The following is a 25,470-nucleotide window of genomic DNA, read 5'->3' as shown; positions in this document are numbered from 1 at the left end:
AGAATAATAAAAATGGTTTAACACAAAAGAATATGGGTTATACCTCAGGTAGCAATTTTTGGGCAAATTTTAAGTAATTCTTAGGGAATAAATAAGCTAGTTTAATAAAAAGAGCAATAGCATTTCTCTTTAGAAATTATTATGCATGTTAATTTATTCTACATCTAATCTCTTTAATTTTCATTATCTAATTTATAAGACATGGAGTATTTAAAGTTATTAAAGGTATAAATATTTGGACAATTTGTGAGGTCATTTTGTAAAATAGTTGAAAGGTATTTAAATATAATGATAGTCTGATAAAAATAGTTTATTCTTGATCAAAAAAGACCTGAGTGTTGGTTCTAAGGAAGTCAGAACATTTTATTTCAGTCTAATGTGTCATTTTATACTTTTTGCAAAGTAAAACCATCAAAGAAAAATGAAGAGATGAGAAGAGTGTTATTACCTTTACTTGTAATTATAAGGAATCCACATTGCTTTCTTGTAATGATAGGTTCTGGACCCACAGATTTTTAGGAGAACCCTAGATTTCATCCTTTTCCAAGTGAAAAAACTGAAACATTTATTTAGGTTAAAAATCAAAACAAAATGATATCTAAATGTATGCATACAAGAATAATACACTTTTGTAAGAATTATTTAGACAGTTGAATTAATCTTCTGCTTAGCTTTGTGACCCATCACGATCGTGGTATATGGATATCAATTTAGGTAAATGGTTTATTTTCTAATTAGTTGGTGGCTTTAAACGTCTTTTAAAACCCTTGTAGAGCAACACCACTGATGTTAAATATGTGTACCAAGAGAAAATTATTTTTAATCTATATTGCCTTAGAATATCACAACATACATTATATATATGACTTTTTTATGTATTTAAAGTGAATAAAAAATAGATGTACATTTCAAAAACATAATTATAAAGCAAAAACCGATGAAACCACCACCCAAGTCCAAGAAATAGCATGTTGCTAGCTCCCAGAAGTCTCATTTAGATATTAAAGTCTTAGGAAAACTCTGCCATAAAAGAACTTAACTTTTGTTAACCCAGCATCTAGTATTCTATAACAATACTGATGGAATACTATATAGGAAAGTCTGTCTTAGAAAACTAGGCAATTTAAGCACTATGAATTTTAGCCAGTAGATAAAATAATGGTATTATGTTCAAAACAATGTTTAATGAAAGTATTCAATGTGTTCTTGACTGTAGTATCTTTTTGAGGATTAATGTTCTTTTATAAACGTGCTTGTTTGTGGAGGAGTAGAGGGAGAAGAGAGAAACCCATATATTTATTTTAACTTACACAAATATGCAACTTGTCTAGTTTAGTTTACATATCTCAACACAGAAGAACATGTATTATACTCAATCAGGTAGCAATTTCTAGAGAAATTTTAAATAATTCCTAGGGAATAAATAAGTTTCGAAGTCATTGTGTACGTTAATAATTTATTCTGCAGATAATCTCTTTAATAATTATCTGTATGTAATTAAATCTATGCGTTCCTCATCAGCTGATGAGTGGTTGGTTGTATCTGTGGACCCAGAGGGCTGGCTGTAAGGGACTTGAGCATCTCCAGATTTTGTTATCCATGGTGGTCCATCCTGGAGCCAATCCACCTGTAGGTAGCAAGGGATGATGGTATTTAACGTATGCCAGACACGCTAAAGATACTGTACATGTTCACGTTTTTTTGTGTGTATACAAATTTAACTTTCACATTAATCTACTAATGATGGTATTATCATCCCTATTTTAAATATTACAAAACGAATATTTACCAAAGTATAGCTCATCTAAATAACACAGGTAGGGAGAGAATAAACCCGATTCAGACCTAGGATTGTCTGAGTCCCCAGTAAATAAGCACTACACTATAAGCCTGTATACAATGGAGTTGAGAATCCCATAATATATATAGAATCACTGTGTGCTGTGTACAGTGCTATCTACTGAAAATTTCTAAAAACCTGATATTTATAGAATTATAAGAATCCACTAGCTAATAATCTTTTTTGTTTTTAATTATTCTTTTCATTGAAATACTTCTTATTAGAAAAATGTTAAAGTAATGAGGCAGCTAATTCTTCTTTTACCAGAATGACATCCTTTTGGTTACAATCCCCTAAAACAAAAGGATAAGAAACCTGGTAAATTTTAGCTACAGATTTCTACATAAGCATGTTTTAGATAACTATTAGATTAAGTTTGGAATCTCATTTGTACTAAAGTCAATTCTTCCCTATCCCCTAGCCAACTTCTTGGCAGCAGTTTTCAGTGAATTATTTGCTTGTATTTAGAAAAAATGAATTGAAAAAATAAAACTATTTGAGCCATGTGATGTGGGAGCCTAACCATGGTAATTCATCACCTGATGAAAAGTCATAAAATCAGCTTCCAATATCATCAATGGTATTTTACGTGGATATGAACATAGGCCTTTAGTTGATTGTTTTGTGATTTTGAGTAATGAGATATGGTGTCTGAATTGCCTTTCATATTTCTTGCTACTTTGTATTTTAATGTATCTTACAAATTGCCATTTATTAATTTTGTCACAAAATGAATTTCTGCTTATTGATAGATTCATCTTTCTGGAAAGAAATACGTTTAGTGCCCACCACATAATGACAAAACTCACATTTTAGTCAAGTGTATCTATTGTACCAAGTCTTGAGTACGAATCGTAGGTTATATGGTTAGTTTTATTTCTTATATTTCTTCATTCTTTTTTTCTTCCTACAGAATTTGACATACACAACATACACTTCTTGATGCAGTCGCAACTACTTACTATTATTGTTGCTTTTTTAAATCTATTTTCTTCCTATCCCTTTACAGTTTTACTTCCAAACCACCAGTCCGCTTAACCTATACAGTCATAGATAACTACTTGCTTGTCAAAGCCAGTAATGTAAAAAGCAACCTTATTTGTATTAGGTTTCTATTTCTCAGCTCAAGTCATAAATAGACCTCTTTAAGGAAAAGTAATTATTGCATAACTTCTTTCAGGCATAAATTATCTTTATTATGTTTCTTGTAGATATACAAACATAAAACCAGACATAAACTTCCTGTGTCTTTAGTTTTCATGTAACTATAAGCCAAAACAAATGTACAAATTTACATAGAACAAAACCAACAAAATTTGAGCTAGCAGAATTCATATACTTTGACATGATACTCTTTTGCTGAAACTAAAATACATGTAACAACAGGTCAGATTGCCTGTTTTCTGTGCTATATGATGATAGGATTCTTCCATTACATTCTTCCCTGTGCTATATGATGATAGGATTCTTCCATTACACTTTTTTAAATTTCTGTAAAAAATGCTTTCTGGTAACATGTGCTATAATTTTGGTTTGCTGGCCAAAACTTCCAAAACTTCATGAGTGCAGTAAGCCAGCTTCTCTTATTCTGTCACTGCCCATGGTGATAGCATCTCAAAGTTGTTGACAATGTAATTGCAAACAATGATGTAAGTCTTAATTACTAGTCTGTTGCCCAAAATTCTGCCATTTCTTCCCCCTCGATGTGTCCTTTGGCATTGATACGTTCTGCCACCCTGGTCCTATTTTATTTGCCTCACACCTTGATTATTTCAATATTCTTTGCAATAATCTCACTGGCTTTTCTGCTTCCAACTGCTCTGCTTCAATCTACCATGCACAGTATTTTCAAGCTAATATTTTAAATCCAAGTATATCATATATAATCCTATGATCTTTTTTTTGTAATTTACCAATGATTTATTTACTATTAAATTACTTACATGTACACCGTTTTTAATCTGCATCAAAGTGTACATTTAGTCATTTTCCACCAATCATTTCGTTGTATTTTTATTTTATTTTTTATTTTTATTTTTTTTGTTTTATTTATTTTTTTTCTTTTTATTATTATTATTATACTTTAGGCTCTATGGTACATGTGCGCAACGTGCAGGTAAGTTACATATGTATACATGTGCCATGCTGGTGCACTGCACCCACCAACTCGTCATCTAGCATTAGGTATATCTCCCAATGCTATCCCTCCCCCCTCCCCCCACCCCACAACAGTCCCCGAAGTGTGATGTTCCCCTTCCTGTGTCCATGTGTTCTCATTGTTCAATTCCCACCTATGAGTGAGAATATGCGGTGTTTGGTTTTTTGTTCTTGCGATAGTTTACTGAGAATGATGATTTCCAATTTCATCCTATGATCTTGCAATAGCTTTTCTTTACCAGCTCTCAAGCTGCTTTTGCCTCTGCTGGTTACCCACCTCATCTGCTCATCCCTTTATCAGAGCACACCTCTCTGTTTATCTCCCCGACTTATCGTTCACCCTTAGTTCACATAAATACCTGCCCCTTCCAACTTATATAGCAAATATGTAACACACAAACATAACAAACCTTTGCCTCTCTTTATTTCTTTTTCTCTCTTTTTTAATGCTGTCATCTTTCACCAGATGCCCTTCTTCCATCCTTCCATGTAAATCCTGCTGGGACAATAGGTAACATCACAAGTCACCCTAAGCCTAAGCCCACTCCGATAACTCTTTAGGTTCAGAACATATATTTCATTTACAGAGAATACTACCTATTACTCTCTAATTATGCTGAGTATTGAGCTGTCCTACATATTCTGTAAGGCCATGTGTGCAAGTACTATAATCTGCAGAGTTTCTCGTGCAATGGAGAATGTAGGAAAAAAGTATAGCACAGTTGTTAAGAGCACAGACTTAGGTGTCAGAAGGAACTGGATTCAAATTCTATCTCTACCTCATATTACCAGTGAGTTTGGACATAGTACCTAATATCTCTGAGTTTTCCAATTTGCAGAATGGATCTTTGTACCTACTTCACAGGAGTGGTATGAAAGCTAAAGGTGACCACTGGGGTGAAGTGATCAGCATTTGTGAAACAGTCAGCGCTTAATACATAGTAACTTTTATGATTGACTTTTTATGAATTTAGTTGATGCTTTTGAATGAGTGTTAATTTCCTTTCTTCTGTATCCTGGAATTCTTAGTGGCTTATAAGTTGGTGCAACAGCAGCCACAGTGTCAGGTTCAGAAAGGCTAATTTCATCCTATAATTATCTAGGAAAAGGAACGAAAATACTATGGGGATTGCTGGGGAATAGAGAGATTTTGTTTCATATCTGTGCTATCTCTGTCTCTGCTCCCATGCAATCCCTGGGAGTATTTCTGCACAGGAATGTCTCAAGATATATAAAACCTGAAAAGTACGAAACCAGCTCTTTCCTCTCTGTTACAGATGGGGCATGAGAGGAGAGATTCTGCTTTATTTTGTGGGAGCCGAAGAGTATCATTAATCTAATTGTTCTGCACATAATCTCCACTCTACACCCCATGGAGTACTAATGAGATCTCGGTCCTTCTCTGGAGGCCTCTGCTTTCTCATCTGAAAAATGAAGGGGTTGGACCAGGTGATCTCTAAGGGTGCCTTCTGAATTTAACAGTCTGAGTTGAAGAAAAGCTTTGAGCAATTTAGCAGAAGCCTAAACAAAAAGTCAGGGGAAAAAAATACCCTTTTTCCAAGCTCTGTGTCTTCGTGTCTTATTCAATTGAACAGAATAGTCGATACAAAATGTCATTTCTGACTGATGTGCAACAAAGCACAAACCAAATGGATAGAAAAAGAAACTGTGGTGCCCTTAGAATTCTCTTGGCTCTATTAGAATAAAACTACTGAAACACTCTTTATTTCTATCAAAAAAGTTAACTCTGAGCAAATTACCACTGTTGGCTCCAAGTGATATTTTGTACTCTCCCTGATAGCCATCTTCTTGACAAACAACACAGCCATTTCAAGCATTATTGCAGACAATCGTTGCAAGTGTCAGAAATGATGGCTCTGTTAGACCCAGTCTGATTATCTGCTTCAGTGTAGTTATAAAAAGAGAGAGAGAGAGGAGAAAGGAAAAAAAAATGTACCTGAGATAAAATACTGTCTCCTCAGTCTTGGAGTTTTTAATTACTGCCTCTGTCTATAAGCCTTGTAAGGTGAGCTCTCTAAGATGCTAATTCACTCACTCCCATCTTTAATACATGGTGTCTTGTTCATTTCCTCCTCTTGCTTTGCTCCAGACCTTTACGACTTTTCACCGGGACCACTGCAGTAGTCACTTAATTCCCTTTTCTCCAGTCCTTTATTTTCCAATCTACTTTCCACATTCCCATCAAAGAGTAGTTTCTAAAGTTCAAAAATGGTCATGTCTCTCCCCAGTACATACAGAGTAATTTTAAAATTACCTAGAATTTAGGGGCCTCTGCCATTTCCGGATCCATCAGCTTTTCCTACCTTATTCCCTCATCTTTCTTTTCACTCTAGCCTCTATTCAGTTTGGATTATTCACAGTTACCTGCATATATGTCTTTAGTTTTTCCTAATACCTTCGTTCATGCTGTTCTTTCCTTCTCCTGAGTTGATTACCCAATTACCCACCTCCTTCAACTGTACTACATTCATACATCTTTTAGGCACCAATTTGGCTTTCACAAGAACCCTTGGAGATGCCCATGAATCCCCAAGGCCAAGCTAATCCCTTTCTCCTCTGGGCCAGCACTTAGTTCTGGTGCTCTCATCACTGTCTTCGATTGTAGTTGATTTTAGTTTTAACAAAGGTCTAAAGCATCGTATATGCTCAACAAATATTGTTTCTAAAATTAAATTGGCATTCCAGGTCATCTTGTCAAACTTGTTCCTTAGCTTATAATAAAAGTTTAAGTTGCTATAAATAACACTTTTTCTTATTATACAATAGTTATTACTAGAGCCCAGATTTGGAAAGGTAGGGGAGCAGAGTAGTTTGGCCCTTCTCAAAGTTTGTTTTGTAGAATATTGATTTACACAGTTTTTTATTACCAATAAAAAAAAGTTGCAGGGTGAAGCATTGAAAATGCTCCTTCTTTTGCTCACCTCCTCAAAACAGGCTTTCCCTGATCAATTTATTGAAAAAAAGCCCTCACCGCTCACTGCTTTCAAGCCCTTTGCACTCATATTTTTCCTCAGGGCTTATTACCTAAAATAAAATTTGCTTACGATCTGCCTTTTTGACTAGAATATAAGTTTCATGAAAATAGGAAATTTATCTCCTTTACTTTTGTATCCAGGTTACTTAAAGCCTAGCACAATGCAGATGCTTCATTAATATCTCTAGACTAAATAAGTAAATTAGAAATTCTGTATGAGTTTTCTAACCCAGCATTTCCCAGCTTATTTAATTACACACATTTTGGGAAATATTCCATGGAGCTGTATTCCCTATTCTTAGATGGGCTGAGAGGTAAAGGTCAAAAATGGAAAGAGATTAATAAAGATTCACAGCCGGGTTGCTGTAACTTACAGTGGGACAGTACCAATTTTAAAAAAGAAAAATGCTCAGTATTAGAAAAACAAGAGGAAGTAGCCATCTGGAAACTAGATGGACCTCTTTATTAACTCTGAGTAGATACTGAAGTTCTGGGAAGCCAGTTGTAAGGCTTTCCCAATGACTATAATCAGAAATAGTATGTTGGATACAAAATCTAGTTCCAGGTATTTGAAAATCATTAGAGTTATTAGATATTAAAAGGCCAGTACAAAGCCATTCTGGCATAATCGTTTTGACAGTCATTGGTGTTAATAAAATGTTCCTAATTAGTAGTGTTGTGTTTATATGTTCATCGGAAGGCTTTAAACCAAATTACCATGTGAAGAAGGGATCAGTTCAGGAGATGTATACACTGCATTAACATTTATATAGGTATGTACGCTCTTGAGATTTTCATAACATTGGGCTTTAAAATTATATGCAAAGATGCTACTTCAAACACACTTAGCAGCACAGGTGTTCTAATTTATTTTGAGATTAATCGTTAGGTGCTCAGAAATTCAATTTTGGCTTTATTTTCTTACTAAAGGACTGAGAACATATTGCAAAAATTTCTGATTGTGTCACAAAATGGAAAGGTGAGTTTTCTAACTGGGTTACTTTCCTACATTCCCTGCATCCTGCCCCTAAACACCTTTCTCTTCAGTTTCATGTTCAGATGAATCAGAGAATGCTTTGTGGTTGTGGACTCTGACTAAGGACTTTTTGATAATCAGTGAAACTTATCTATTGTATGGCTAATATCTAACCCTGAAATATCTTTTGTTCTCCCGAGAAACAACAACAAAAAAAAGATGATGAAATATTCCATATTATTCTTGGATCTTCCCTACTTACCCCTTTTTCTCTGTGCCTCCAAGCATCCTCATCTCATATATCCTAAAACAGTTTCATCAATCCTATTGGCTGGGTGAGGTTCTGTTTTTTTTTTTTTTTCTTTCACTATCAGTGCTCTGAACACAGTAGTTTCCATGGAATAGAATGCTGCCTTCCATTTCTTCATTCATCAGCTGCTTGTAACCTAATCCCTATTCCTAAAATTTGACTGAAAGTCACAGGCTACAAATCACAAAATCATGGAATCTGGTGACCTTGTTTCCTTTGTGGCCTCCTTGCTCCAACTGCAGCATTTGACACATACTTGCAGAGTAAGTCTTTGAATCTATGACTGTTTTCTATGTCACTCTTTACTATCTGCCTTCTTCTCTAGCCATACAAATGTAAGCATTCTCTCAGAGTTTTGCCCTCAGCCCTTGTCTGTGTGATGTATTCTCTACATGGATGATTTCATCTAATTAATCTACTTTTTGCATGAAATATAAGGAATAGATCCATGGCATAGATCCTGTCCAAACCTACCTTTTTATTATCTATATCTAATTGACATCATACATCAAACTTAGCATGTTTAAATATAATGTATTTTTTCTAACACCTGAAAATAATTTTTTAAATTTTTTCTTTCTGATCTTCTATCTGAACTCTTAATTGTCTTCTATTTTTAAATTACTTGTTTTAGAATCTGTATCTTCCTAGTCTTTCCTCTTCATTCCCCAGTTCAAGCTCTCACTATTTCTTGCCTTTACTATTGTAGTAGCCTCCTAATTGGTCTCCATGTCCCTAGTTTATTCAATTCTTGTCCCTCAGTCCTGGCTCAAGCCACCCTACTTATTCATGCTAGGTGCCAGCCTACAACACAGCTAATCCCACCACTTTGCTGCTCATGAGCCTTCAGTGTTTGCCCACCCTACATCTAGAGAATGATGTCTAAGTGTTTGTCGTCAACCACAAACATTTACAACACAGCCTCCTCTCATTTTATTGAATTTCTTATAGCCAATGTTTTAGAAAATGTATAAAATAGATAAGCAACAAAAATATCCTAGCATTTAATTTTCCTTTCATTTTTTTTTGCCTCATCATTATGACCAAACCTAGCTGTGAATCATTCCCAAATACATCTGCCATTCTTCTTTCCGTGCCTTTCCATGTTTTATATACCCCTCTATCTCACCTAATTTCTAATCCTTGAAACCCTATCCGGCCTTCACTATACATCACAACATTCTGTTTCTCTAAGAAAACTTCCCTGGTATTTGAATCTTTGTAGAAGAAATGAATGATGATATATGTAAAGCATTTTGAGCTATATCTTGGAAGTTATTCGTCTCTGGTATATTTTATATTTTGCCTTTTTCATAGTCATGTAGCTGCTGTTGTTTTAAGCCATGCACATGTTATTCCAAAACTAAACCTTAAGATTCTTATTCTCTTTCCTAGGATTTGCATCACTTCCAGGAGTTGATAACATAAATTGTAGCATCATGATGTTTGCATGGTAGAGTGGATTTAAAGAGAAAAGTTAGGAAATAGAAGTGGGAAAAGAATAAATGTGGAGGAAAGAGAGAGACCCTATCCTTTTAGGGAGATGATGAATCCTCTAATACTTCCAAGGACAAAAACTTCAAATTTATTCTTTTGGAAGGTCTGACTTAAAAGAGTGAGTTGAGGTTAATATTTGAGAATATACAACAGTGGGAATGGTGGTGTTTGATGTTGAGCCAGTTCATAGTTAGCTCCATCCATTTCAGATGCAGCAAAAAAGAACAGAAGCAAGATTCTATCACTGGGAACATTTGGTAGCATTCAACCCTAATAGAATCATCTGGGCTCGGTGGCTCATGCCTGTAATCCCAGCACTTTGGGAGGCTGAGGTGGGCGAATCACAAGGTCAGGAGTTTGAGACCAGCTTGACCAACATGGTAAAACCTCATCTCTACTAAAAATATAAAAATTAGCCGGTCATGAGGGCACGTGCCTGTAATTCCAGCTACTCAGGAGGCTGAGGCAGGAGAATCGCTTGAACCCGGGAGGCGGAGGTTGCAGTGAGCTGAGATCACGCCACTGTACTCCAGCCTGGGCAACAGAGTGAGACTCTGTCTTAAAAAAAAAAAAAAAGGCAGTGGAAAAGGGGGTTGAAAAACTTGAGAAACAAGTTTAAAAACAAGAGATTGTGCAGAAAGAGGCTGTAGATAAACTTCCTCCTTGAGATTCAAGAGCTCCAATCTCTTGTTGATGAGCAGTTGAAAATATTTCCACTTTCCTGCAGTTGGATAAGCACCACTGCTATTTTGACAAGCTTGGCTCCCTGTGTGTAGCTAGGATACAGCTGAATTTTGATTCCATGAAAGCTCTTCGGGAAGTATTTTTACTATGCCACTAGCATTGTGCATTGGTTGCTTTGCTATGTGTCTAAATGGATATATTAGGAGCTAGTGAAACTTAATAGAGGGGCAAGCATGGTAAAAGACAGGAAAACAGCTTCTGACAGTAGGATAACAAGTGATGGTAGATGACAGGCAGTAGTGGAGATCTTGCTGAATGGTCTGACTTGTTGATGGATGGCTATGGAGTATAGAGAGTACAGAAGCATCAGGGAGGACTAAGGTGTTTAATACAGATGTCTGAAAGTGGGTGAGTGTCATTTCCTGTGATAGAAAGAAAGGGAAGAGCTGATCTGAGGTGGCAGCAGAGTAAGCAGGACTTAAATTATGTTTTAGCCTTGTTACCCTAACATGTCTGTTAGACAGCTAAGTGGAGATGCAGTACGTGTGTCTGTAATGCAGCATCAAATGACATTAAAGTCTGGAACTGTTTGAACTAAATAAAATATATGTAAAACAAAGGATGCTGTGCTGAATCCTGAGGCATTTCAATATTAGAGAAAAAAGAGCCAGAAATGAGCAATGGCAAGGTACTCACTGTCTGTGTAAGAACTGAGATTTGGCACAGGAAGAGAAACAAAAGGGATATTATTATTAATTTTTTTTTTTTGAGATGGAGTTTTGCTCTTGTTGCCCAGGCTGGAGTGCAATGATGTGATCTCGGCTCACTGTGACCTCCACCTCCCAGGTTCAAGCAATTCTCTTGCCTCAGCCTCCTGAGTAGCTGTGATTACAGGTGCCCGCCACCAAGCCCAGCTAATTTTTGTGTTTTTAGTAGAGGTGGGGTTTCACCAGGTTGGTCAGGCTGGTCTCAAACTCCTGACCTCAGGGGATCTGCCCACCTCAGCCTCCCAAAGTGCTGGGATTACAGGTATGAGCCACCGTACCTGGCAAAAGGGATATTAAATTTTTTATTCATTTATTTTTACTATTGAGCATGTTCTGAATACCTTTACATAATTCTCACAATAATCCTATGGGATGGATGTTAACATTCTCATTTTAAGGGGAAGAACTTCAGACTTAATGGAGTTAGATAACAGGGAGATGAGCTAATTTTTTTCATGTTACTCATATCCTATTTTTTTTTTTTTGTTATTGATTTCTGCTAAATTTCCCAGGCTACTTTCAGAACTTAGGCTATAATCTAAGGTACCTGTGGACTTTTATTTTTATTTGGGAGCTAAGAGCAGCCCTGGAGTCAGACTGCCTTCTCAGCTAGGTTTCTTGCTTCACAAGGGAAGCCAGGTGTCATGATGAATTTACCTCTTATTCTCTGACTAGTGCTTATCAAAAATAGAATCAGAAGGCTTAGACAGTAATGTCCTCTTAACTGGGAATTAAAGTTATCCCAAACTCCAGGAGAATGACAAACTAGAGCAGTGAAACATGATTGTTTGCATTTTAAAGTACCTTAGCAACAACCACACCTACAGAATGTTTAAGACACTAGTCTCCTTCCTTTTATCTGACTGTTATTTTCAAGCAATTAAAACTAAGTCATCTTGTTGGAGTTTCTGTACAGAGAAAAGCATAATTACATGGTATTGGAACCAGAAAATGAGTTCTAGATCTATATCTATACCTATTTCTTTGTAGAAATCCCCATTTATCTTTCTGCTAAGATATGTCAGATATGTATTTTTGTTTTGTTTCATTTCTTTCAAAAATTTTTCTTTCAACAAGCTTCATTATATATTTCAGCTCCTATCTAGCAAAGCGGGTGGAAAGTCAATCTCTATTATTTTACGCTGTCCTCCAGCCACAAGTGTTCCCTTGCACTGAGCTTTGAGACTTTTCTGTATCAGTCATTAGCCACTGATGTGCCCCATTTCCTATACATCATGGTACCATCACACCTTTTCATTTCACTTTATCTGAGCCTAACTCAATACAGGAGAATCTTTGGGGAGCTGATTAATGACCAAGGGTCAGCCATGCATCCTGCAGCATTCCCATGCTATTGGGCTCCCTCACCAGGCAAGTGAACAACGAACAAGGCTTCACCCTCTTGGACAAACACTGCCCCTTGTCTTCTCTCCTGTCACTGCTGTATCTGTGATTGTCTCTCCCTCTCCTTCCTCCCTCTTCTTCTTCCCCCACTTCTCCCTTCTTTTTCTTTTCTGTTTCTCTTTCTCTCTCTACCCTAAAAGATCCTTTTATTCTGTATTACCCACCCTGCAATGGAAACTTCAAATTTTCTGTCATGAATAAAGGATAAATTAATTTAGTTCAGGCAGCTATTGCTTCCAGTACTGCTAAAATTCCCTTGGGCACACGTTTTAAACAATAGCCTAAAAAAGTAAAAAGAAAAAAAACAGAGCAAAATAAAAATTGATATATCAAAAATTTTACATCTTACATATATTTAAATACAGTGATCATATCACATATTAGCATTCTTTTATGCAAACAAAACTAACCTTAAACACTTCAGAAGATTTTTTTTTCTTGGTCCTTTAATCATTTGTGATATTTCTCTGTAGACTTGATCCAAATATTTTCGTTTGTAAAATTCAAAGATCAAAACTGGAATCAGTTCTTTGAAATGATTTAATGGAAGCAATTATACTCTCAACTCATTATGTCTCTCTTTCATTTTTCCTTTTAATAAAGCACTTTTTAAAATTTCATACCAGGCCACTTTCCTAACTGTTCTTGAGTTATAATTCTGGCCATAGGTACTTCTGAAATTTCTCTTCAAAGCAATGTTTAGACATCCTCTGAAATTATTATTACTTAGTACCTGGCTTCTTCTGATGAGAGGATATTCCTATTTTCTAGGAATTTTATAAAACAAAAACATTGAACTGGAACAAAAGGTATAAAAAGTGATAGTGAAAAATAATTAATACATTTAAATATATTCATGTAGTTTTGTTTTCATTTTCAATATTGAAGTGGAAAATAGATAAGACTGAGCATGAACAATTTTAGAGACCAAATACAATTTCAGCATGCTTTGTATCCTTCGAATTTGCCCCCAACTCCACTATTTCTTATTGAACAGTCAAGTATTCTATTAGTAGAAAAAATATGCATCTCTGGAGTACTGCAGTTATGTTTTCATAGGATGAAAGAATCACAGGAAAGTAAAGATGAAAGTAATTTTAGAGGTCACTGAATCTAATCTTACAACTGGCAGGAAACCACATCTCCCTGCTTCTGAGAGAGAGGTAGCAGAAAACCTGTGCTTAAGGGATCTCAGTCATGAAGTGAAAGGAATATGGTTTTTTCATTAGACAGACAGGGATAAAAGCCCTGATCTGCTACTCGATCAAATTTTGAAACCATTTTGAGCTTATACAAAAAATAATACCAACCAGTACGACTGCTTGCAGTAAATGGAAAAAATATCTAAAACGACGTTGTATTGCATGATAGGACATGATACATAGGTGATCTCTCCCTACTTCACACACTTGCACTCCTTTCCAAGGCAGCCTATGCCTTATACTACATAGCATTTGATTATTTGAAATCAACAACCACTTAATTACAAATTTTCCTCTTCTCCAATGCAATGGATTTTTCTCAATCTCAATGTCTTCAGTATTTCCTGATCTGCCAGGTTTCCCAAACCCCACCATCATCACCTTTGTTACCATGCTCTGGTATCCTCTAGTTTACAGGAACCCTTCCCTTAGAATACCATGTCAAGAAAAGCACACATATGGGTAGAACTCACAACTCCCATGAGTGGGCATTTTGCTTAATGTTGCCCAAGATTGCTCTTTCTTTTGTAGCAAACTTGTCCATAATCATCAGAAACAGTCTATGATGTTCAAAGCAGTGACACTGACTTATGTCTTTTGAGTAATTTCTTCATTTAGGGGCTTTTCCTGTGATTAACATAATATATTCTAAAATCCCGTTAGAAAAGAAGACAGTTTAAAAGGGGCTGGGGATCCTGTGACCACATAGGCTATGCTTACATTTAGGCCAATGGGAATTATCTGACTCATGATATTCCTTTATTAAAATTTTCACAATATTTAAATAGTTGCAGTTTTTGAAAAGTCCTGAAACTCTATTTTTAGTATTCTAATTATAAATGTAATCTTTGGAAAGTTTAGGTAAGATAACAAATTATCTAGAGTATTTCGAGTTATTTAACTTCCTGGACATTGATCTAAACTAAAAATGAAAATCCTTCTCCATTTCCTATCAGACTATGATATAAGCAAACTGTGAATTAGGGAAACTACATTCTCAAGATTCTTTACTATTTGTTACTATGGAAACTTAAGAAAGATTTTTAAATTTATTTCCTCGTCTAGAAAAGGTGTACGTTCAACTCGAAGACTTTTTAAAGCCATTTTTACATCTGAGAATCTATGATCCTGTGATTTCTTGTGCCACACTCACAGCTCTTATTGATACCAGATTCATTATATCCATTTTTACATAGATCTGCAGGATTTAAATCTGATACAATTCAACAGTCCGGGGCCTGCAACATGGTACTCTGTTAATATTGATCCATCAGATGAATGTTGAGTCAAATAAAGCTCTGCAAGATATTGGCTCTAAAATCCTGGCTCATAATTTCCAGATGGTATACCCATAGCTTCAAACTTGAAGCATGTAATTAAATGTGAAATGTTCTCAATTTTGTCATGGGAGGAAATCAGGTTGGTGGTCAGAAGGAAAGATTTTTCAATTCAGTTTTAATTGGTAATTTTCCTTTGGGAAGCTTGAATAGCTATAGTTGAAGGAATAAGATATCAAATAGCAAACCTATTAATGAATAACTACCCAGCAGGAGAAGATAGGAAGACTGACTTTTATTTTTAGAAGTCAGAATGATTTGAGAGAGTATCTGTGATGGGTGTGACTTGTGATCTGGGATACAGCATAGATACTTGCAGAAAAGAAAGTGAAATAAGCAAATGTCATCAAATCATGCACGTTGGATTATATTTACGGATATATCTCCTCATGTAGGCAGTGATGTGTTAAAAGTGAGACATGTCTTTTTACTTGTTTCTATTTTAAGTGACTGCTTTGACAGGTCTTAAAAAAATAAATAAAAAAGATCATTTTCTATCCTGCAGATTTAGCAACTGCCCTTAAGTGTCTGATCTTGTCACATTTTCAGTGGAAACAACATTGTGATTTGCTTCCACAGTGATGGCCAAAACTAATGACATTGGAATGCCAGAGTACCTCGCAAGCTACTGATTAATTATTTGTCATAATCTCTTAGTGAGGAAGTTACTAATGTTATTACTTAAAACATCCCTTGCATTTTGCACTTGCAGGGCACTTACAGATTCATTGGTGGCCATGAAGAAATGACCATTTGTACTATTCTTAGTAGGAAGAAATCCCAAAGTCACCTGTGTCTACTCTGATACAGTCATGGGGCTCAAGCTTTAGGTTCTGAAGCAGCCTCCTAGGCCATGTTGCTTTAAATTCCAGCCGAATACAGGATGATTACATGTGAGACATCTTTAATATGTCTAATTTCCAGAGATGGAAGTTAACAACAAATTAATTCCGTTGTAAAACTGCCCCTCTACAACAAAAACAAAAACCTTTTAATTTAGTGATTTTCACTTAGAAGACATATACAACATGCAGACGGGAAAATTTTAAGTATTCCTTGGCAGTTGTAAAAAATAAAGCCATCTGGCATAAATTATTCCCCTATATTTGGAGTAAGGACCATTCTAAGATATTTTCAAATTACTTTTCAGACTTTTGAATGCTCTACTCCTCAGCCAGGAGGCATATCTGTAGGGTGGCTCCACTGAGAAAGAGTATTTCTCTACTATTATGTTGATAAATTGTGGCCAATATGTTAAGCTAAATTTATGATCAGCATGTGATATTTATACCATGATGATTGATTGATTGGTTGATAGATGATTCTATACTTCTCTCCTAACAGGAGACATTGAAAAGGAATCAAGATTTCAATAAAGTTATTAAGATTTGCTACAGATAACCTTCACCTTAAAACTAGACAGATTAGGAGGTTGTGCTAGGATGATATTAACGATAATAGCAACCACAATACACACGAAAAGAAAACCAAATACCCCACGTTTTCACTTATAAGTGGGAGCTAAACATTTAGCACCCACGGACATAAACATGGGAACAATAGACACTGCACACTATTAGAGGGGGAGAGGGAAGGAGGGGAGGGTGGTTGAAAATCTACCTTTTGGGTACTAAGCTCACTGTCCAGGTACAATATACCCGAATAGCAAACCTACTCATGTATGCCCCTGTATCTAAAATGAAAGTTGAAAGATTTTTTAAAAAACTATATCTTGCCTCCTCCTGCCCCTCTCCCTACCTCCCCAACACATGCCTGCATGCGTGTTCTGTGGCTGAGCCCCCTACACAGCTGGCTGTGGGTGGAATGAACTTATTTGAAAAGCGTTTTCTCCTCATTGCCAGAATTGTTCAAGCATGAGATAGACCAGTTATTTTCAACTATTCTTTGCAACCACAAAGACCACAGCATGATTGATTTGGTATAATTCAAATTGCTGTGTCATCTGCTTGAAATAATTATGACTATTGTTTACCCAAATATGGCTTGGGGTGGTACATAAATACTTTCTTCTTGTAAACAATTGCTGCTGGTAAGACCAAGCTGCACATCCTGGCCCTCTGCTCCTCCACCCACCCCCTGGTACATCCACTTTTGAACACTAGTGGGCTAGGTTAGCGGCTTGCAACCTGGTTTGATTATACATATCTACCAGTTAAAAAGGTTCTAGGTGAATAGTATCTTTATCTAGTTAAAAAGATTCTAGAGAAATACATTTTAAAAGGTGCCAATGTAGGTGCACAAAATATCTCGGCTCACAGCATCTGTCCCATCCAACCCACCTCTGGGACTTTGCAAGCCAGCTCTTTTTGTGCACCTACGTTGGGACGATCTCATTCATCCTAACCTCACTTTCCAAGAAGGGAAATGGAGGCTTGAAGAGACAAATCAAATCTCTCAAGCAGGCAGAACTAAGAGGCCAGGTAGAATCTGAAGGCGGACTTTTGGCCTCCAGATCCCTCGTATTTAGCCAAGTGGGGCTGCTGGCCTGCCTCCTCGTGTTGATGTGAGCCTTAGACAAATCCTCCTGTGCCAGGCTTGATGCCAAGTGCTTCTAAGAGGTAGAAAGATGAGCGAGACAGGGAGACACAGACACAGACCTGGAGGGCTTCCTGGAAGCTGTGGTACTTGATGGATGCAAGAAGTGAGGAGGGCAAACTAGTCAGAGATGGTATATGTGTGTGTGTGTGTTCCAGGTGACAGAATTGGCACACACGAGGATGAGGGTGCCCCATCCAGGAGGGTTTAACTTCATCAGCAGGCCTAGAAAAGCCATGGAAGCTTCCAGCAGGAAACTGATGCTACTAGAGCCATACTTTAGAAAGGACAGGGGAAGTTAGTTATGAGTAACAAGGGTAAGAATGAGCATGACTGCAGTGGCTAGGAGGAGGTGCCTGGTGCTCTGAGCAGAGGACATCATAAAACAAATCTATGGTTTCCTGACCATATATGGTCTGGATACAAGGGAAGGGGTCCGGTGTGACTCTTGATGTCTATGAGGGTAGACTAGCAGGGATAGAGGAAGGGTGGCAGTGGTGAGCCTGGCTGTGCAGGCTGTGGTCAGTCAGGCTGTGGGGAACTGAGGGCTGGAAGGGAGTTGGGCATCGTTTATGGGTGTGGCATGAGTAATAGATTTCCTGATGGAGACAAGAGATGTGGAAAGAGAGAGGTAAGAGGGGATCGCGGGGGCAGAGCGAAGTATGAAATACAGAGCTAGGGCCCAGCCTCTCTGCTATGACAGCAGTGACATTCAGGCTGGATGACTGTGGCAGGGACTCTCCTATGCATTGCAGGATGTTGAGCAACATCCCTGGCCTCCACCTACTAAAAGGCCAGTAGCAGTACCCCCACTCCTATAGTTATGACAACCAACAATCCTTCCAGATATTGCCCAATGTCCCTGGGTAACATCACTTGGTTGTAAACTACTGTCTTAAACAATAAAAAGGTTAGATAGATAGGTTATAGTTGATATATTTATATGTACATATAGAGAGAGTCTCATGCTAAAGCAGGGTCTCTCAGTCTCAGCACTGTCAATATTCAGAGCTGAATGTTTACCATGGACTGCACAGTAACCAAACTATTGACTTTATTCTCTGAAATGTTAGCTGATTGGCCTGATAAGTAGAGTATCAGTACTCAGTAAGAATAAAGTAGAGGCCAGGCACAGTGGCTCACGCCTGTAATCCCAGCACTTTGGAAGGCTGAGGCAGGAGGATTGCTTGAGCCTGGGAGTTCGAGACAAGCCTGGGCACCGTGGTGAAACCGCATCTCTATAAAAAATACAAAAATTAGCTGGGCATGTTGGTGCACACTTATAGCCCCAGCTACTCAGGAGGCTGAGGTGGGAGGATCACTTGAGCTCGAGAGATAGAGGCTGCAGTAGGCCATGATCATGCCACTGCACTCCAACCTGGGTGACAGAGAACCTGTCCCAAAAAAAAAAAAAAAAAAAAAAATGAAATGGAGAAGTTAGGAGATAGAAAGAAGCTGAAGGCATGCTCTTTCTTCAAAATCTATCAGACCTGGAAGGAAAACCATGTATGAAAGTGACCCAAAGGAAGTTGAGGAATGCACAGAATGACCTCTAGAGGTTCCTTTCAGCACTAATGATCAGTGAAGGAGACTTACAGACCCTCATGAACTGACCCCAACCAGGCATTGGCTTGCTGCTTTTTTCCCCTAGGTTGGCCGGTGCTGTCACAACACTCATTACAGCAACTCCTTCCAACGCTGCCTTGCCCTCAGCCTCTGCTGCTGGAAATGACCACTGGCCCATGGTCCAGAGGGTGTGGCTGGCACAGTGGAGGGGGAATGTGCCTGACTTGTATATAAAGGCAGCGCAGCGGCTGGGCAAGACACAAAACGTGGACAGAACCAAGTTTATGGACCAGCCTTCCATGTGAAATTTGACTTTTCCCTCTTTGCTGAATTGGCCAGGTTAACAGTGGTTACCCCTGCATTACAGGAAGGGCATGTGCTACACATGGCCCTCAGATGAGCAATTGTTCAGATTCCTTTTCTTTTTCTTTTCCATGGGAATAAGGTTTCCTCTCTGCAAAGTACATGTTTTAGGCTTTTTTATTTTCTTGCTACTCCCAAGGGCCTGGTGATATTTTTCTTTACCATGCATTAAACAGAATCTGTGAGTCTTTTCTGGAAAAAAAAAAAAAAAGGCAGGAGGGAACATACTAGTTAAAAAGTTTCTAGGTACACTACCAAGATGTACCTATTTATTGATATACAATGGCATAAGTTATTTAATGCTTGCTATAGGCATTCTCTAAGAACTTTATAAGAATTGACTTACATGAGCTACTTCATAGCAGTTCGATGATGTACGTATCGTTGTTATCTCCACTTTACGATAAGGAAATAGAGACACGACATACTGAATGACATGCTCAACACCACTCAACTAGCAAGTGGCAGAACCAAGCTTGAAACAACTGGTCTGACTCCAGAGTCTGTGCTCTGATCTATATCACAGCTGTTTCTATATGTGCTATTCTACTAATATATACTTTTTGAGATACATGAAAAAGGGTAATTTTAATAAAAGGGTAATTTTAATAGAATGAGATACATATTGGCAATATTGAAGTTCTCATACTTTTGTCCTCTGCTCCAAAGAGCCACCTAGAACCACCTCAGATCTATATGGCCTCCTTCCAAGATCATCTTGAAGGGTTCTTATAGGGGAAATTCAAACTGCTACCCTCACGGGTCTTACTGTCCTTGTCTCTATTTGGATTCTGTAATGGAAATGGGGTCCATAACTGTACAGTCTGTCCTCCAGTTTGGTCTGCCATCCACTAGTTCAGGTCACTTCCCTCCCTACCTGTCTGCTGCCCCTGGTAGCCTGGGCTTTCCCACTGAGACCCAGCCAGGCAGAAAACACCCTCCCAGTATTCCTTCATGCCCCTTTGTCCTCCAGCCTAAACTTTCCAGTCCCATTATATCAGGAAGTTACTAGGTAATGCACTAGCTCAATGAAAAATTAATTTGAACATCAACATCACTCCTTCCCTTTCTATCTTCAATTTGTGATCACATGTTACCTTCTTGTGAGAACTTCTCTAACTTTCCTATTTAAAATTCTCTCTCTGTCTCTCTCTCACACACATATGAATCTTTTCCTGCTTTACTTTTCTTCATGGTGCTTTTATCAGATGTTATTCTTATTTTTCTATTCCTGCTCGTCCAACTCAAAAATAAACATTGTTGAAATCTCTATCTGATGTATCCAACCTTGTATTCCCAGTGCCTACACAGCAGAAATTGGTTCATAGTAGACACTAAAAACTTTGGGTTGAACAACTGAATAAACTCCTTCTCTGGGATTAACAATTAGGGATTTGAAGCCAATAGAAGAAATAATGTAAGGGGAGCTTTTTCTTAGTCACATTCAAAAATATCAATGCCTAAAATACTGTACATTTTCTACCTGGTGTGCTGGAAAAAGTTGAATAGTAACCAAGTTACTCATACAATTGACAATAGGAATAAATGTAAATCCAAAATAAACCCCCTTTTGCTCAGTAAACCATTTGTTTTCCAGGCAATCTTTTACTTTGTCACTGATTACATAGTCCTTAGGTTCTATCAAACCATGAGGATATAACAGAGCACAGCACAACATGGTTGATTTGGTGTTTTAAACTAATTCATATTGTATGAAATAATTATGATATTTGTGTAAATGCTGACACTGGTGTGGTCAATGCCTGGTCAAAAATTTCTGTATAGGACTTGTTTGGGGATTGGGAAGGGCTAGAAATCAGCCATGGCTAAGGAGCTTCGTTAGAAGTTTCCTTTGAAAAGTTCCACTTTTCATGAGACTGAGCCACAATCAGTTTTTTGCCTGAAAACATAGAAGAGCTAATAGAGAATATACCACCCCTTAACCACTGAATGTGACTGAGATTCTTAATACTCTGAATACTGATGAACTAGAGCATAATTATTTTATTTTCAATTTATATCAATATGGTATATTTCAGACTGGCCATAATTGGAGCTGCTTTTGAGCAGAATTATAAACCAACCCACTACTTTTTATTTACACAGAAAGTAAACAATCTAGAAATGAAGTCTTTTATTTTCTGAGGTATCACTCTGTAAATATGGGTCTCTTTTCAGATGAGATGTCCATAGGAGATAGATTTGGCCCTATCTAAGGAAGATGAGCAAGGAGATAGATTTGGCCCTATCTAAGGAAGATGAGCAGGAGGCGATATAATTTATGAGCTGAACTAACAGAAGGGTGCTGAGTTGGATTTTATTAAACTAATATTATGGCTGGCAAGGATGGCATGTCAGATGTCTCACTCATTTTAAAGACTGTGCCATTTCAATAAATCATTTTTATAACTTTAAGTACATTATATAGGTGCAATATATGTTTAAATATGCCAGACACATTGGTTTGCTTCACTACATCCTGTGTTGCTCATTTCATTTTCTAAAGATGTAGGTATCAGATTATTTTCATGAGCTAATCCATGTTTTAGTTGTATTCATAAAGTCTTGATTTGGTGCCGTTATTCTTATTTGATTCTTCCTTGTACATACGTAATCAACCCGTGTGAATATCATTACAGTGTTTCTCTCTTCCTTCTTTCACAAAGAGCTAAAGGAATCTCCTGTTTTAATTCCTTTGCCCATGTAGTACAATGAGAAAACAATACACAAGATGCATTTGGGGAAATTTACCATAAGATTTCATCTGAAAGAGTTGTGTTATGTAAGATAATGCATTGTATTTCAGAATATTTAAGGCTGAATTTTTTTTTACTGTGTGAACTCTATACTATTTTCTTTTCCCCCCCAACTTCCCCTCATTTAACAGCAGACAAACCCAGGGAGCACTGAATGAATCCGATGATCCTGAAACAGGCTGTCTAACTGATAACAAGCCAACTTCTCGACACTTCTATCCTGTCGCCTTGCTGCTTGTCAGCTCACACCTGCTAGTTGTGTGGCTTATTTTAAGTCTGGCGTTACTCTTAGCCAAATACCAATAAGTTTTATGTTGTATTCCTTTTTCTTTTCTACAAATGACAATGAACTTTAAATTATGGGGACAATGCTGTAATATTTTTACATTTTCAAATTCACAGAATTTAAAAAAAATGTTTAAATTGTGCTTAGTTTGTTTTTCCTAAAATCTAAAAAACAAAAAGTACTATGCATTAAGTGGATTATTTTGCTCTTTTGTTCATGGAAAAGTGTTTCCCACTGTTAACTAGCTCAAGAAGAATTTTTAAATTACTGTCTTTGGAATAAGACAAAGAACAGAATCCTGAAAGCTTGAAGTTCTGAACCTCCTGTCCTCATCCCATTAAATTTATTAAAGAAATTAAGACTGAATTTGCACAAACACTGAAACCCTGAGACAAGTTCTAGAGATGTGGGAGGTTGCAGACTTTATTTCCACTGTGCTAATATCATAGATGCCATCTGCTGATAGAAAATTTTTTTTAACCTGTTTTACTTCTTTGCTGCAATTAACTCTTTTCTGTCAAGTAACTTTATGGAGAGAATGGCTATTTATGTTTTGTAATTAAATTACCTGTTTGTATCTCTTGTTTGGGTTGATTTGGCTTTCAGAGGACTTTTCTATTCTTTTTAACAAGGTCTTGTTTGTGTCTTGATGTACCATTCCCAGCACTTGTGACTTTTGTACTGTCCGTGGACAAGCACTCTTCCTTTATAAAGCTGAGACTTGGCCCAGGCTGTTCAGAAAGCCATTTTCTCTCTTCCTTGCACAGCTAAAATAATAAAATTAAAATAGAGATGAAATTTTTCTTTAAAAATCTATAGGGCCAGACTTAATAAATTAAATGCCTTATTTCTAGAACCTGCATCCTTAGGGCTACATATAGATTTTAATGTGTTTTAAAGAGACTGAGAAATTAATTTGTGGAAATGTTATAAAAAGGCAGATATATTTATGAAACTAAAGTGGAGCTGTATTGTGGAGCAAATTATATTTAAAGAGTTTATTAAATTTTAAATGTCTGTTAAGAGTAAAGAGACTTAAGTCATCTCTTTCAGAGGGCAATAGTGGTATTGGGCCTGGCCTAGGATTTAATTTTGTAAGATGTATCATCACTTGTGGAAAAAAAAAATGTAGAGTTGAATCTTTGTTATTTTTACTTGGACGGTTGCTGCAACTCTGCATTAAACAAATAAAGCATATTTATTTATTCTGTGTTTCATGAAGTTGTACTTTTTCCCCTTTCACCAGAGAAGGATGCCGCATAGAGAATGTACTGAAGAATATCAAATGCAGAAAGTATGCTTTCAACATGCTACAGCTGATGGCTTTCCCCAAGTACTACAGACCTCCAGAGGGGACTTATGGAAAAGCTGACACCTAAGTTTACCAACATGTTAATAAACAGGAACACAAATACATTTCATTTGGATAATCTTCACCTTGGTCTTTTTTGTTTGTTTTTATTGTCATGAATTTGTGATGGGGGAGATGATCACAGATGTTTGCCAAAATCTAGGAACTACTTGAATTCATTGTCAGCATATTGCTCTGAAAGAAATCCATTTTAAAAAATCTTACGTGATTCAGTACTGTCATTTCTAGTTCTAAGCTTCTATGTGTTGAGCCTAGCTGATTGAGATTGGTTCACAAAGTGTAAATTTCATTCATGAGTATTTAAATGTTTCTGAGGAAACATGGATCATTTCAATAGGACTAGGGGTGATTCACAGAGCACCACTCTCCATCCAAATGGAAGAGAAGAGAGGGGGGAAAAGGAACAGATTTTTTTTGTGATACAACTTAATAGCCTATGAGACCACAGTCAACCTGAGACTCAATGTAAGGGATTAAAAAAATGTGTAGCCACTCAATTAGGTAGAGTTAACTCATGATCTGGAATACTGAGGCAGTTTGCAGGTATGTTCCACAATGATCTCTATCATCCAGTCAAGGTGTGACTCCTCCTCTGCAACAGGCATATATGCATGGAGTGAGTGTGACTCCTCCTCTGCAACAGGCATATATGCGTGGAGTGAGTGTGACTCCTTCTCTGCAACAGGCATATATGCATGGAGTGAGTGTGACTCCTCCTCTGCAACAGGCATATATGCGTGGAGTGAGTGTGACTCCTTCTCTGCAACAGGCATATATGCATGGAGCGAGTGTGACTCCTCCTCTGCAACAGGCATATATACATGGAGCGAGTGTGACTCCTTCTCTGCAACAGGCATATATGCATGGAGTGAGTGTGACTCCTCCTCTGCAACAGGCATATATGCATGGAGTGAGTAAAGTGGTCAACAGACCTTTTAAAACCATGGCATCTTTTCAGAACTCTGACTTGGTTTGTGTGATCTGGCTGTGAATGTAGCAATATAGAACGTTTAATAGAATGATAAGCAAAACACTGCAATGATCTAAAATTGCAAATAAAATAAAAATGAACAACATTTTGATACCCAAAATGAAAATTCCCATCAGCCTGAACTTTATGTTGTGAAGTTCATGAATGTCAGTGAGGTATCTCTGAGATGTTTTTTAGCAGTCATCTTGGTGTAAGCATGCAGTTATGGCATGGGTTTGTGTGTGTTAATAAGTCTTTAAAACATGTGCAACCACAACAAATGATAAAGTAAAACAATTACTTTCTGTTGCCCTGAATTTCAAACTTGCCCTTGCCCTTACTCAGTAAAATAACAACATTTATAAGTTTTCCAAAATCCCAAAGTAGAAGTTTCCTTTAAAAATCATCTTGAATAATACCAGTATTCAAAAA

At 37.1% G+C, this 25,470-nt stretch overlaps 1 protein-coding gene across 8 annotated transcripts in view; it reads left to right on the top strand.

Annotated features, from left to right (window-relative positions):
- INPP4B (inositol polyphosphate-4-phosphatase type II B) overlaps nucleotides 1-24,132 on the top strand; it is an 829,855-nt gene extending 805,723 nt beyond the window's left edge. For 4 of the 8 annotated variants that reach the window (XM_024245636.3, XM_054553363.1, XM_054553366.1 and 1 more), the window contains one exon: nucleotides 23,943-24,132. In XM_024245636.3, the coding sequence (XP_024101404.1) occupies nucleotides 23,943-24,075 (133 nt within the window). In that variant the 3' untranslated portion in view covers nucleotides 24,076-24,132. 8 annotated transcript variants of the gene reach the window in all.
- Nucleotides 24,133-25,470: the final 1,338 nt, after the last annotated feature.

Source organism: Pongo abelii, chromosome 3 (assembly GCF_028885655.2).
Source record: "Pongo abelii isolate AG06213 chromosome 3, NHGRI_mPonAbe1-v2.0_pri, whole genome shotgun sequence".
Taxonomy (NCBI): domain Eukaryota; kingdom Metazoa; phylum Chordata; class Mammalia; order Primates; family Hominidae; genus Pongo; species Pongo abelii.
Note: the sequence above shows the minus strand (reverse complement) of the source record. Positions and strands in the feature narration are given on the sequence as shown.